This window comes from Argiope bruennichi, chromosome X2, assembly GCF_947563725.1.
Source record: "Argiope bruennichi chromosome X2, qqArgBrue1.1, whole genome shotgun sequence".
NCBI lineage: Eukaryota > Metazoa > Arthropoda > Arachnida > Araneae > Araneidae > Argiope > Argiope bruennichi.
The window spans coordinates 5,064,121-5,077,838 of NC_079163.1; the positions used below are offsets into that span (position 1 = coordinate 5,064,121).

Below are 13,718 nucleotides of genomic sequence, written 5' to 3' on the forward strand. Positions count from 1 at the left end.
GTTATTTTATTATTCTAACTTCCTTACTCATACATGCCTAATTTCAGATGTTATGTTAACAGAACTTTATCATGGATATTTTAATTGTTTTAATTTCGAAATACAAATGAATTAAAATTTTAAAACATGAAATTCTTGATTTAAGTGTGTAATACTGAATTCGTCGTAATATTTCATTAATTTTAATTCAGTTTATGAATATATAATTTTGATTTATCACATCTAGAAATGAATACTTGTATTTTTTTTAACTGAAAGAATAATTTGTTAATAATTATCATTATAAAATATGTTTTTAGCATTTTTTGTTTCAATTTCTGTTGTTTCTTTTATTTTTTTAAGAACCTGGAGGTTTTATCACTATATATAAATGGGAAAAAATTGTTTGTCTCAGAAACTGAAATTATTCATAAGGTTTTTTTCCGTAATATGGCATATCTACTTTCTACTAGTTGCCTTTGGCGACCAGCTGGTTCGCCAATCTTAAGGCTCGTTAAAATTTTAATAATTAAATATTTTATGTAATTCTTATTTTAGTAGCTTCTTCGTCAAAATATTTTTAAATTTCAAGTTTTGATAATCTTATAATTCACTCATAATATTATAAAGGCCTTCAGTCATAGCGTAATATGTATCTACCTAATTTTCTGTTATCTCCCGTAGAATATATAATTTAAATTAAAGTGGAAATGATTATTCTACAATTAATATAATAATATTTTTTACTGAAACAAAACATTTTTTTTTTATAATCTGATTACTGAAAACAGAGTCACTGAGCATTTAAACCTTATGGGCACTAAAGAATATCTTCCTTAATTTATTTAATGCCTCAAGAATTTGTCAACAAAATTTTCTCAGATTCATAATGAGCAGATCGATTAGTTAACAATGTTTAATTTTAAATACATCAAACACTAATAAAATAAACAGAATCGTTTAAAATAGGCGGTCGGAAACAGGTTAAAAAAAACTACTTAAAAAACGATGTACTTAAAACTATAAGCATATATAAAAAATATATAACTAACATAAATACAATTTAATTACAAAAGTATACAACTAACCTAAAAATAATTTAAATGAAGTCCGCATCCGTTGAAAATAGTTGTCAACAATCAGAACACATTGCGCATGCGTGGATTTTCAACGCCAGTTATGATAACGCAAATGCGTGAATTTTTCTACGCCAGTTAGGGGAACGCTATGCAGATTAGAAATTTTTAATTTCCATTATTCTGTTTTATTTTAATTCAAAAGTACTTCAGAATGAATCTGAAAGATCGATTAGTTAACAATGTTTAATTTTAAATGCATCAAACATTAAGAAAATAAACAGAATCGTTTGAAATAATCGGTCGAAAAATGTTAAGCCTAACCTCATTAGTGTGGGGAAAAAACAAGCCTTACTCATTTGGCGGTGGGGAAATGAAGATTTTTTTTGGCAGGAAAGTTAGTTTTTAATTAATAATTAAAATTCTCATTAAAAATACAAAAAAAAGTGACCCCAGGTGCACATTCCCGACCTCCAGGTATACATATACCAAACGATCTGGCCTGTAGAACGCCAACACACACACACACACACACACAGTGAGCTTTATTATAAGTATATAGATTGCCAACGAATGCCAGCAAACGATGATTTTTAATGGAATTTTTACAGGAACTTAATTCTGTAATGAATTACAAACCCACCACTGCAGTAAACTTATATTATTAATTTATTTTACATTGTATTGGTTTTATCATCAATTATTTATCTCGGTATTAAATCAGTTCCTTTCACTTTTTATGTAAAAATGCATAATGTGTTAATTACTCACCCATTAAAAATTAATCTCGCAGTCAAAGGCAAGTATTCATTTAAAGCTGTTTAGATTATTGCATTTGTTTTTAGTAACTATAAAGTAAAATATATCTTTTCGATTTCACGTATTATTACTTTTTCTTACAAAAATTATATCCTTGTCATTTTAAGTAATGAAGTAAATTTTAAAAATCTTCGTTGCTATGTCTGAACAGTGTTGATGAAACTAATTGGGAACATGAAATTTGGGAAGTTATTTTTGGGAAATTAGAAGCCGCTTAAATACGGAATTTTCAAAATTTTAATGCAGAATTTAATTAAAAAATAAAAACAGAATTTTAATGCATTTTTACCATAACATCAAAGCAAATTATCGCGAAAAAATTATTTTAACGCCGTTTTAGCTTTTCAAGGATAAAAATTTGAATAAAGGCATTTTTTCTTTTGTTTTAGTAATTTTTGGAAAATTAGTTTTGGACACAATGATTTTTATTATAATGAAATTCAAAACAATGTAATTGCTTTTTCGAATCGTCACTTCGTGCTATTTTACAACTGTTAAAGTCATGATAAATGGAAAAAAAAAAAAAATAGTTTCTTTGCTTTTATTTAAACTTTAAAAATTCTAAAGCAGTTCATTGAATGTGATTCTTCATTTGGTGAGTTTTGATAAATTTTGAAACAAGGCAATTTATTGTCTCGTTCTAAATTAAAAAAATACTTTTAAAAAATGCTACGACATTTTTTGCTTCCGTTATTTGTGGAAACAGTGCATTATACTTTCTAATTATAACAAGTTAGTACAGGAGATTTACACTTTTCATTCCAACTAAGTCGAACCCTATTTGCTGTTACATATATAAAAATCAAATACAAACTATTTGGCCATGCTATGCTTCTGCATCAATGCTGACATTTTCAGAAATGAGTATCCATCTAAATCAACTTGTAGTTTGTTAATTTTAAGAAATATAAAAAAAAAACCTCGGATTTTTATTGTTAATCTTATAAAAGTTGACTTAATTTTTTGTTAAAGACCAAAGAAGAATTGTTTTATTATAGAATCAAATACAGAAACAAATATTAAAATTTAAGGAATGCACATTTGATTTTTTTAATTCAATAAAAACTGTGCATTATTATAAAATAGAAAATATCATATGCTTAAAAAATATGCAGATTTACATATGTGTATATGTATAAAGGTGCTTTATTTTATGTATTTATTTATTATAGTTATTTTGGCTAAGGTGCTTAAAAGTACTTAATTTAGGCAGTAGTTTACTTCTAGCATTACAATAGCAGCAGTACTACCCACCCTGTAAAATTAGTTTTTGAGAGAATAGGAGATGATCCTCTCCTAAGTTGTTAGCTAAAGATATTAAATCTTCTTTCCTAGTCCATTTCAAAAACGACATTTTGGTATTTGTAATTGCGTAAGTACTGAATCAAGAAAAATTTAATTTTAAAAAAATAAAGGGGGAGGGCGCTTGTCGAGCATGTATACTTTCAGAAAGAAGGTGCTATATTAAAAAAATTACAATACTTATTAAAATACCTATTAATAGTAATTATTTAAATGTTTCTCAATTAGTATTGACCACATGATTTAATTAAAATGAAATATATTGCTCTATACAGTGGTACATTAATTTAACACAACACAAATAGTTTCTATTTTAAATAATTAACTTGCTCTTTAAAAAAGAAAAAGCTAAACAAATCAAGTACACCATAAACTTTTTACCCCATTTACTGAAATGAGTTTGCTGCAACAGTAAGTTCAATAGAATACTTCTGAAAAAATGCACCGTATTATTAAAACTTATATTTTTCTTTTAAATATCTGTACTAGCGCGAATACAATACCGTTCAACAAACATTTTGTTTTGCTATATACAGTGTGCACCAATTATTCAATAAATCACTTTCTTTTCAGAAATAGCAATAATAAAACGTTATTTAGCAAGGTGCTTCCGTTTTTGTTTCTAATTGCATTGATGCAAAAAATTATTCAACAAAAACACTTTCGTTTTAACTATTTGCAATAATCATATATTATTCACCGAAATATTTTCGTTTTATTAAATAGCATTGAGATAACCACAAATAATTCAAGCCTTACAAATAATTTTCATTGTATTGAGATGTAAACAAACTTTCACGAGAAAGAGAACAGGATAATATAGAGCTCTTAACTCCAAAACTACTGATTTTTTGTTAGTTTGGTGATTCTACAGATTGCATCAGTGATAATTTGTTTCCCCATCACAATTTATTGTATTTCTTTAATTTACTTCAATACATTTTTTTCCCTTTATTAAAAGAAAAGAAATTTTAAAGAACAAACTGAACTCACGAAGCGTTGCTAAGATACTACTTAATTTTATTAACAAGAATGATATTTAAAAGGAAGAATAGAAAAAATAGTATTCGACATGTTGTGCACATCGTGCAAAACGGACAGATAAAAACTATTAAAAAATTATTAAATATTATTCACCGTCGATCTCGGCAGCCGTTATAGCGGCATAATGCGTTGTGTCCGCGACATTTATATTTGGCGATGCACCCCGAAACTCTTAACTATATTGTAACACTTGGCCTGTATAACAATTTTTTTTTTTTTTAAATTTTACGATCAAGATAATACAAATACTGAATTTAAAGATATTTTTTTTCCAGGTGAAAAGTATGTATTTGGAAGTGATTTTGCTGATGATGATAATGAAAAGTAAGTAAATGAATTGGTTCTTAAACATTGTCCATGAATTTCATAGCATTCACCAAATGTAAAGCACAGAAAAAAACACTATTTGACGGACTTTTTCAAAAATTAGCGAAAGAAAAAAAAATCCATAATTACATTAAACACTTATTTTAAATATTCTGTTTTATTTTTAAAACCAAATAAAAAGAATTTGTGTAAATAGCTGTTAATTTCGTAATGCTGTCATCTTGAATGGATGACTATAATAAGTAGCACTAGTAAACAGTAGTTACTTATGCATGTACAGTTAATTTTTTTATTAAACTGTAAAATATAATTTTTACTAAGCAAATTATTTCTCTATTGCTATACAATTATTTGTTATTGACGGTTTTTGATTTTATTTAAAATATATCCTTTTTGGAGTTATTAATTATTTTTTAAGATGGAACATTAAATACCTTACTTGTGTATTTGCAAAACGGAGGTAAATATGAAAAGAGTTTCTGAAGTAATGAATATATTTTTAATAAATTACTCTAACAATACCTTCAGGTCCATAATCTAAAAAAGATACAAAAAAAGGTGTAAACATGAATTCTCTTTTAATATAAAGAAGACACAGAACAAAAATTAAGGAACTGTAAGTTCCTTACTAAACCACTAAACTGCTGTTTGGAGTAAGAAAAGAATGCATATCTTTTCTAGGAAAACTGCTCTTTGATTTTTGTGGAAATTAATAGGTTGTGTGCTTGGCAACTCCAGTTGTAAGTTTCTCTGTGCTACGCCTGGACATGCGAACATGTGATTTTCGATTGTTCTTATAAAAGCCATCCCACTTTTGAAACATTGTTGTCCAATATTTTGGAATTTTCCTCGGGAGTGGATGACATGCTAAAATTTGTTGGCTAATTATGTCCCATCTCAAGCGACTGGTTTAAAATCAAGGGAAAACTCGGGAAGTAGTCGTCAACACCAGTGGCATTATAATTATAACATATACAAAAGAAAAAAAACCATCAGTCATGAGTTTTTAACAATAATGGTTGGTGGGCTTTTCGTTAAAATTCAAGAATCTAGAATCTGTAATTTAAACTTCAAAAGTAACATTTCTCTGATGTTGGAGTTCATCTTATTTCTTCTTCCAAAGTGCACAATCTAGCAGAATCCGCCTGCTCTCTCTAAATTCATTTCTGAACTGACATGGAATAGATTTACCAAAGAATTTCTATTGAATAAATTCTGAAGATCCATGTCCTAAAATAGATTTGATTAATTGAAAATCAGATTTTATACATTGAAGGTTTACCTTTTCAAAGAACTCTTTAAAGACCATATATAAAAAAATTTTTAAATTAATCTGTAAAAATTACTCTATTGTTTAAATTTTGATTTTAAAAAAATAGTAAAAATGAAGTTACTTTGATGGGTCTCCTAACTTCTAAATATTTCAATAAGGCGTACGATTCAGTTTTTTAATTTATTTTCTTTATTTCTTCGTCATTACTGCATTCAATACTCATTCTTTACTCATTTTTTTAACGCCTTCTTTTACTTTTACTGAATCTGTTACTCCATAAAGTTAAAAATAAACTTTGCTGTTGTCTTCATCTTTTTAAAGTAAACTTAATTTACTTTATTACCATTTTATTCGATTACATCGATATCTAAATCTCATATCCTTAGCAGCTTCAACATATATTGAACTCGGGTTTACCTGAGTGAAATCTAATCCGAGATGCGCTATATGACATTGCCAGCATGAAAGCAGATAGAAAAAGGTTCTAATAGTTAGTTATAAAAAAGTTGAATATACTTATTCTAATAGTTATAAAAAATGTTTTTATTGTGTAAAATCGCGTTTTTTCAGGAAAGACACATATATAGGTAAACTTAAAAAGCAAAACTTTATTTAAATATAAAATGTCATCGAAATCGTTAGAGCCGGTTCCAAGATGCACGAAATGAATTTATATTTATGCAAGAATCGCTCGTTTAAAGTTATAAGATTTTAAGCGGAAGTATTTATTAAAATTTATATAAATGTGTGCAGTAACCTTTTTTTTTTTTCCAACATTATTATGCTAGTAACTGTTTGAAACTAGGTGCTTAATTATATGTGTGATATTTCTTAATTTAAAAGTGTTGTGTTTTTCTTATTTCAAATGTATCTAATCTGTGTCAGGATGAAACTAAATTCTTGATGCAAGTTCAAAATTAATTGGAAAGGCTTTGAACGGCATATTTTATCAACTTGAAAAGTGAAAAAAATTCTCTGAACTTGTAACTTCTACATACGCGCTGTTGCTTTATTTTAGAATAAAATATTTCTTTATTTTACGACTGTTTTCTTGGCTGAAAAGCAAATTATTTTGGACTGGTTACTGAAATTGAAAATCTCTTTGTAAACATCTATCCAACATTCATGTGAATACCATGAGTCTGTGAATATTCATTTCAAACTGACAAAAATATTTTTTTAATAGAATTTCTTGTGTATAGATTAGTTAATACAGGGTAATTGAATTTTATGAGAAAATAAAACCATACATGCATACAGAATGAGTAGCAAATATGAATCACTGCATCATAAGCACTGAGGATTATTTTATGATAGATTGACTGAACCTTTTAAATTGAATAACCAATTAAGCTTTATTTAGAAATAACAAGCATTTGAATTGAAGTTATTCACATTTGTTTTTAAATATTTTCCCCAATACAGTTGCATAGACTGATATCTCTAAATAATTAATATCCAGATTTCCTATGAATGCATATTTGAGATATATATTTTAGTGATTTGTTCTTGTGAGAGCAAATAATTTTTTTGTCTGTGTTTAAAATGCCTGAGATTGTAAATATATGAATATATAAATTACTTTGTTGATTCATTGTAAATGAAAGTTTAAAGAAAATAACCAGCTTCAAGCTTTGCTTGGTTTTCATTTTTAATGCAACCAGATTAATACATTTTTTACCTCAAATATAATAAAATTTTTACCTCAAAAGCAAATGGCTGCTCTAGAAAATTAACTGAAATTGATTGTGATAGATGCTGGATTCATTTAAATAAGACAGGCTTTATTATCTTGTGGAGTACACAAATATGTTTGCGTATACATTATATTGATTTTTCTGTTAAAATCTCTTTCCTAAAATGCAAGAGATAAAGGAAGTTTGTTTTCATCCAACCATATTTTATAGATATGTGAATATCCACATTCACTTAGTAATTATTTTTTACTATCAGATCATTAAAACTTTTAAAAAAGCAATAGATTATTGGCATTTCCCATTCTTTCTTTCTAATAAAGTTAGCTAACCGTTTCTTTCATTTATATAGTGTATATATTTAGCTGATTCTTTATTAGCTACTAACTAAAAATAATTGTTTTCAATCCTTTTGTTTCGATTGCTCAACAATAACCTTAAAGGATTGATTTTGAAGCATGAAACTTGTGCAGTCCCTTTATTATGTTACTCCTAGCATTCTAAAAAGTATTTTTTGGTATTTAAATTATTTATTAATAGTTTAATTGTACAACAATAAGAAGTCTAACGTTGCCACAAATTCAGTAGTTTCAAGAAATTACTAAGCCATTTTTGTTTTACTTTATATTTCTAAATCAAATTAAATTTGAAAGAAAATGGAAATGCATGTTCTAAAATCATTAGCATTATTGAATTGGTGTATGTATATATATATATATATATAATATATATAATATTTCAAATTTTGTCTAAGCATATATTAATGAAAAAAGAGTCACTAAGTTAGCAAATAAAGACTTTGTTACATTGCTTATCTACTGATATTTTATATACTGAATGTGATGTATTTCTGTAAAATAATAATAGTTTCTTTCATTCGACAACATAAAATTGCAATGTTTTTTAGATCGTTATTCCAAGAGGATTATGGCGATTTTGTTGCGGATGATGATCTTAAAGAAACTGGACAGTCGTTACTAGATGCAAGTGCTGCTGAGTTTTTCACACCTCCACCCAAAGCTTGTCTTTATGGAGTCCCGAATGAATGTTTGCAACATGAAGAATGTGTTCCAAAAAACAACCGAGCTCGTAGTGGGATTTGTCATTGTGAAGAAGGTTATGAACGTGATATACAAGGCATTTGTAAAAGAAGACATGCAATTACAAGCTTCTCGGTTTCTCCACCTACTGTTTTAAATCAAGTAATTCTGGTTTTTCTGAGTTATTTGTATATTACTTCTGTACTATCTATAAATAAAAACCAGTCAAACTGAAAAGCACAAAAAGCTACAAAAGATGGCGTTATACTCGCGAGACATTGTATTTATGCCTACCCACCTCTGGGTTGCGATTTTAACAACAGCCAGAGATAAAATTTTACAGCTTTTATTTTGCCAGATGTATTATGTAAAAAAAAAAAAAAAAAAAGAGAGAGAGAGACCCGTTGTCATGAGAATGTGAGGATGTTTTTCCTTTTATATTTGATGGATATAAAGCGTAGTGAGTGAAAAGTGGAGGATTTTTTTTAAAAAAATATTTTCATGTGAGATTTTCAGGTAAAAAGAAGATCATGGTACCGTATTCAACGTGTTTTTCAAAAAAATTAAAGGAGATAGCTGTATAATATTAATTAAAAGCATAATATGGCTCAAATTTTTGTGAAAAAGATAATTTTCATTGACTACAACAATTTATTCTTTCATAACTGACATTTTTATAAAAAGGGGAAGTCAAATTTTCAAATAATTAATTTGAAAATATAATACATGTTATTAAATACTATGAATGTAATCTAAATATGTTGACCGATGATAAAAAAAATTATTTTCTATATATGAAATATAAAGTAAAAAGAGTGATGAATATAAAATTACAAAATGATAAATTTAAAATTATGCATTGTAAAAAACAAAACAATATTGTTGAAGCATAGTATTTTATTTTGTATTTTGACTTGTTTATTTTCTTGTAGTGATATCTTTGATTGTAATTGTTTGTTTGCATTCAGAAGAACAGGAAATAAAAGTTCGAAATAAAAAATACAAAAAATGAATCATAATTTTCAGAAAACCCCATGATCAAATTTTTAATAATTTCGTCATCTAAAAAATAGCGAACCCTTAAGAAATTAAGCAATACTAATTTTAAAATTTCTTAATTCATTAATTTACTGAATTTAATTAATTAATTTAAAATTCCTTAGTATCATATTCAAAATTATTGATCTGGGCATAAAAATAACCTTATATTTTTTTCCATGTGCTGCTATCAACGTGAGTTGTTACTGACTGCAGGAAAGTGTTTCTTTATTGAAAATATGTATTTAAAACCTACATCTATACGTAACTTTTTTGATATTGTTCATGCGCTGAATTCGCATTAATTTTTCGAGATACTATTACAAATTTTTAAGCCTTAATGTTAGGAATCGTTGTACAAATTTACGTAAGTCATTAATTTGTTAAATAATCGTGTGCAATTTATATACCAAAAATATAATGCATTTTTCAAAAAATTTCAGGCTTCTCCTTTGGGAAAAAACCTTACTGAAAAATTACTATCTACAACATCCTCTCCTTTTCATCAACTTGTTGTTTCTGCTGGCGATAATGTTACATTACAGTTACCAGAGAATGAAGTCACGCTTTCAGCATATGCCTTAAAGCAACCTGAAGGTAATGATGGTTTTCAGGACACATTCTGTATGTAGCCTTTGAATGTTTCTTGTTATCGTATACCTTTACATGCAGTTAAAGAAATTTATGTAATTTGCTGCTGAGAAACCGTTAAATAAAATATTATTTTGCATAAAAAATAGAAATATCAAGTTATATTCATATAAACTATAAACTAAAACGATTTTAGACTAGGTACATCCACACAGTACCTTCACCAACTGAACAGTTTAATCGGATTGTTCGCGTCGAGCGAATTCAGTCCGACTAAACTGTTTAGTTGGCTAGGGGAGCGCATATATGCGATTTTTTATTCATTCGAATAATAAGCAGCGGAATGCGCTCGCTACTTACTGTTGCTTTAGTAGATGGAGGATGGATCCAAAAAACTCTTACAACGGTAATGAAAAATTATTTATTAACGGTGCACTGAAAATACAGAATGGAATTAATAGGCTTACTTTCCGATTACTTTTCGTCATAATCGCTAAATATATTCAGGTAGTTATCGAAACGCAGGGCAAACTTGTTCAACCAATTTTAGTAGAAATAATTTCGCTGTCCATTGAACCAGTGTTTCCACAACGCTTTCTGAAGATAGTCTTATTCTATATAAGTTTTCTTTCAATTTCGGAAACAGGAAATAATACACTGGATGCCGCCTCCGAGCTATATGGCGTGGAAGAGGGGGAAACTGAAATTTTACTGCAATCTTTCAGTTTTTACGAACATTATGGGGTCTGGTATTTTCATGCCAGAGAATGACACCCTCACTCAACATGGCAGGGCATTTGTGTGGGATTGCTTCACATAATTTCGTCAAAGTTGCACATTACTGATTGGCTGTAACGGTATGAGTATGCTCTATATTTGATCAAGATAGTACCGCATGCATCCTAGATTATGGTTGCCATTACTTTGCTGGTAGAAGGTGTAACCTTCAGCTTATTTCTCTTTGGTGGCTCAGGGTGTTTCCACTTTATAGTGCCTCTTTTAGTTGTTAGAACTAAATAATTAAACCATGTTTGGTCCCCAGTAACAATGTAATCAATGAAGTGCTGGCTCTCGGAATAGTAACTCTAAAGAAACTTGAGACTGCACATCATTCATGTGATTTTCTGCTCCTCAAATAATGAACAGAGTACACATTAGGCATAAAGTTTGGAGTATTAGCAGCACAATAGAAACAATACGTTGCATAGTATCCTAGCTCAGATCTGGCATTGACGCGTCAATCATTTTGAATCATTTCTTCAACTCTTACACTGTTGATGTCTGTCGTTGAAGGAAATGGATGCAACTCACTGCCCTATTCTGGTTTTTCACATTCTTTCTTCCGGACTGAAAAATGCGATATCTTTTCACTACATTTTGTCTACTCGCTGAAATTTCGCTATAAACAAGTGAATTTTAAATGCGGGCACATTTTTTATCAGAAGAAATAATTGATACTCGTTTTTCCACGCGAAACCACTTTTCTAGACGTCTTGCCATCTCAGTGATTCTGACGCATCTTCGAACTGGCAATCTACACAACCCCTGTCAGACTAGAGCCATCTGTTTCCGTTTTGGGGAAATATATTCGTTCCATAATATTATTTTTAAAATATCACATACTTTTAACAGTACGTTTAACAGTACTTTAACACACACTTTACACATACTTTAATACACACTATACACATACTTTTGAACAGTATTCATCATTATTAATTTTTTATGATACAATTCAATTTTTCTTGAAATTCATTTCCATTTGACACTTTCTTACAAAATCCTTTCAATAATGCGAATGAATGATGAGTTTTCATTTTCAGGGTCAGTTCAGCATATAAACTTTATCTATTTCCTACATTTATTTGTCTGTTTCAGTCAGTTGTCACTCACTTTGAATATACATTCCTTTTTCCTTAGCACTATGGTGAAGCTTTATAAGCCAGATAACAGCTAAGGGACACGAGTAATTACTTTTATCTTGTGGTCTTGTTACTCGGCCACGAACCCAAACGTTACGAGTTCGGTCCTCGCTATTACCAAATCGCTACAACATCCTTGTTTAGTTTGTTAGGTATCGTTTGATACCATTATCTCCGTTGTTCCCAATGCGTTTTGAATTGGATCATCATTGGGCTGAACCATTATGAAATATTAAGGGGAAAAGTATAAAATCTTAAATGAGAAGCTAAAGCAGCGGATAAAAATCTTAAATGAGAAATTAGGAACACAGTGTATAAAAATCACTGCAAAAAGAAATCTTCCATAATATTTGTTTGAAAATAAATTTTTTGTTGGGGAATTTATAAGAAATACATCTATATTCAATAGTCTAGTTTACTTTAAAAGGTTTTATAGCCAATTTAATAAGTTTTTTTTTATATATCATTTTATTGAGGGACTAAAAATCATTGAAGGACTGAAACCTAGTTAATTTCATAAGATTTCAAAATGTTTTCATATACAGTGGATTTTGGCTATTTCAAGCATTTTTAATTTTACTTTTTCTTTGGCCCTTAAATTTTCTATCAACCTAATGTTTAAGGTATCCAAAATAAATCCTAAACATAGACTATAATTCGGAGTCAAAATAGAAAACTGTAAGAAAAAAAAATTTTTAAAAATGCATTTTTCCGTATTTTTTATTTATAAATCCATGTCTTGTATCTTTAGTGAATATCTTTAATGTCTTTAATGCTTTCATATATGTTACTGATGTACTAAGTATTTAATTTATAAATATTTAATTTATAAAACTTCTCACTTTTTTTAAATGAAAGCATTAAATGTGAACTATATTGCTTATTCAACGTTTTAATGTTCAAAGTTCTGAACATGTTTATTACATAACTTAATTTTGGGGGAATTTTTAAAATTATTAAACTTTTCAGTAATAAATATTTTTACTTCCTTCAATAAAATTGCTGATTGTTCATTTATTAATTATGCATTATTTGCTAATTCTGTTAGATGCTATAAATAAATATTTACTGGCTGTTTTTAAGATAAAAGGTGTCGCTCATTTTCGCTGTGCTATTTATTTTCAGATTCAATTTCTTTAAAAAATTCGAATTCTTCGGTAAATCGAACTTTCATTCCATCATTTTCGAAAGAAAGGTGTGTGTGTGTGTGTTTCAAAAGAAATAATTACCTCCACCACTGACAAAGTTTCGTAATTATGTTTCCTTAATTAGAGCCATTTTAAATTTAATTCGGGCTCAAACAAAGCAAAGAATAGGATTTGACGGTCAAATTATCTTTGAACTCATTTACGATCAGCAACAGCATCTGTGTATCTTTACACAGCATTTTAACATATTTCATACTATATTCCTCACAAAGGTTTAACATGTAAGAATAGTAGAACATATGTTATATATTTAAATGTGAGAAAAGCATTTAATTTAAATGTTTATAAATTGATAGTGCAGCTTTGTGCCCATTCCCAAATATAAAATGGCGCAATTCACATTTCAATAATATAAATAAACATATTACAAAAGACATAACCCAAAATGGGAAACTTGCTCAATAT

The 13,718-nt window shown here is 28.3% G+C and overlaps 1 protein-coding gene across 3 annotated transcripts in view; it reads left to right on the forward strand.

Annotated features, from left to right (window-relative positions):
• The window catches only part of LOC129960131 (dyslexia-associated protein KIAA0319-like protein), a 100,405-nt gene that overhangs the window by 18,986 nt on the left and 67,701 nt on the right, over positions 1-13,718 (forward strand). For all 3 annotated transcript variants that reach the window (XM_056073288.1, XM_056073287.1, XM_056073289.1), the window contains exons 4-6: positions 4,496-4,544; positions 8,422-8,716; positions 10,036-10,189. In XM_056073288.1, coding sequence (XP_055929263.1) covers positions 4,496-4,544; positions 8,422-8,716; positions 10,036-10,189 — 498 coding nt within the window. The remainder of the gene's footprint in view (positions 1-4,495; positions 4,545-8,421; positions 8,717-10,035; positions 10,190-13,718) is intronic.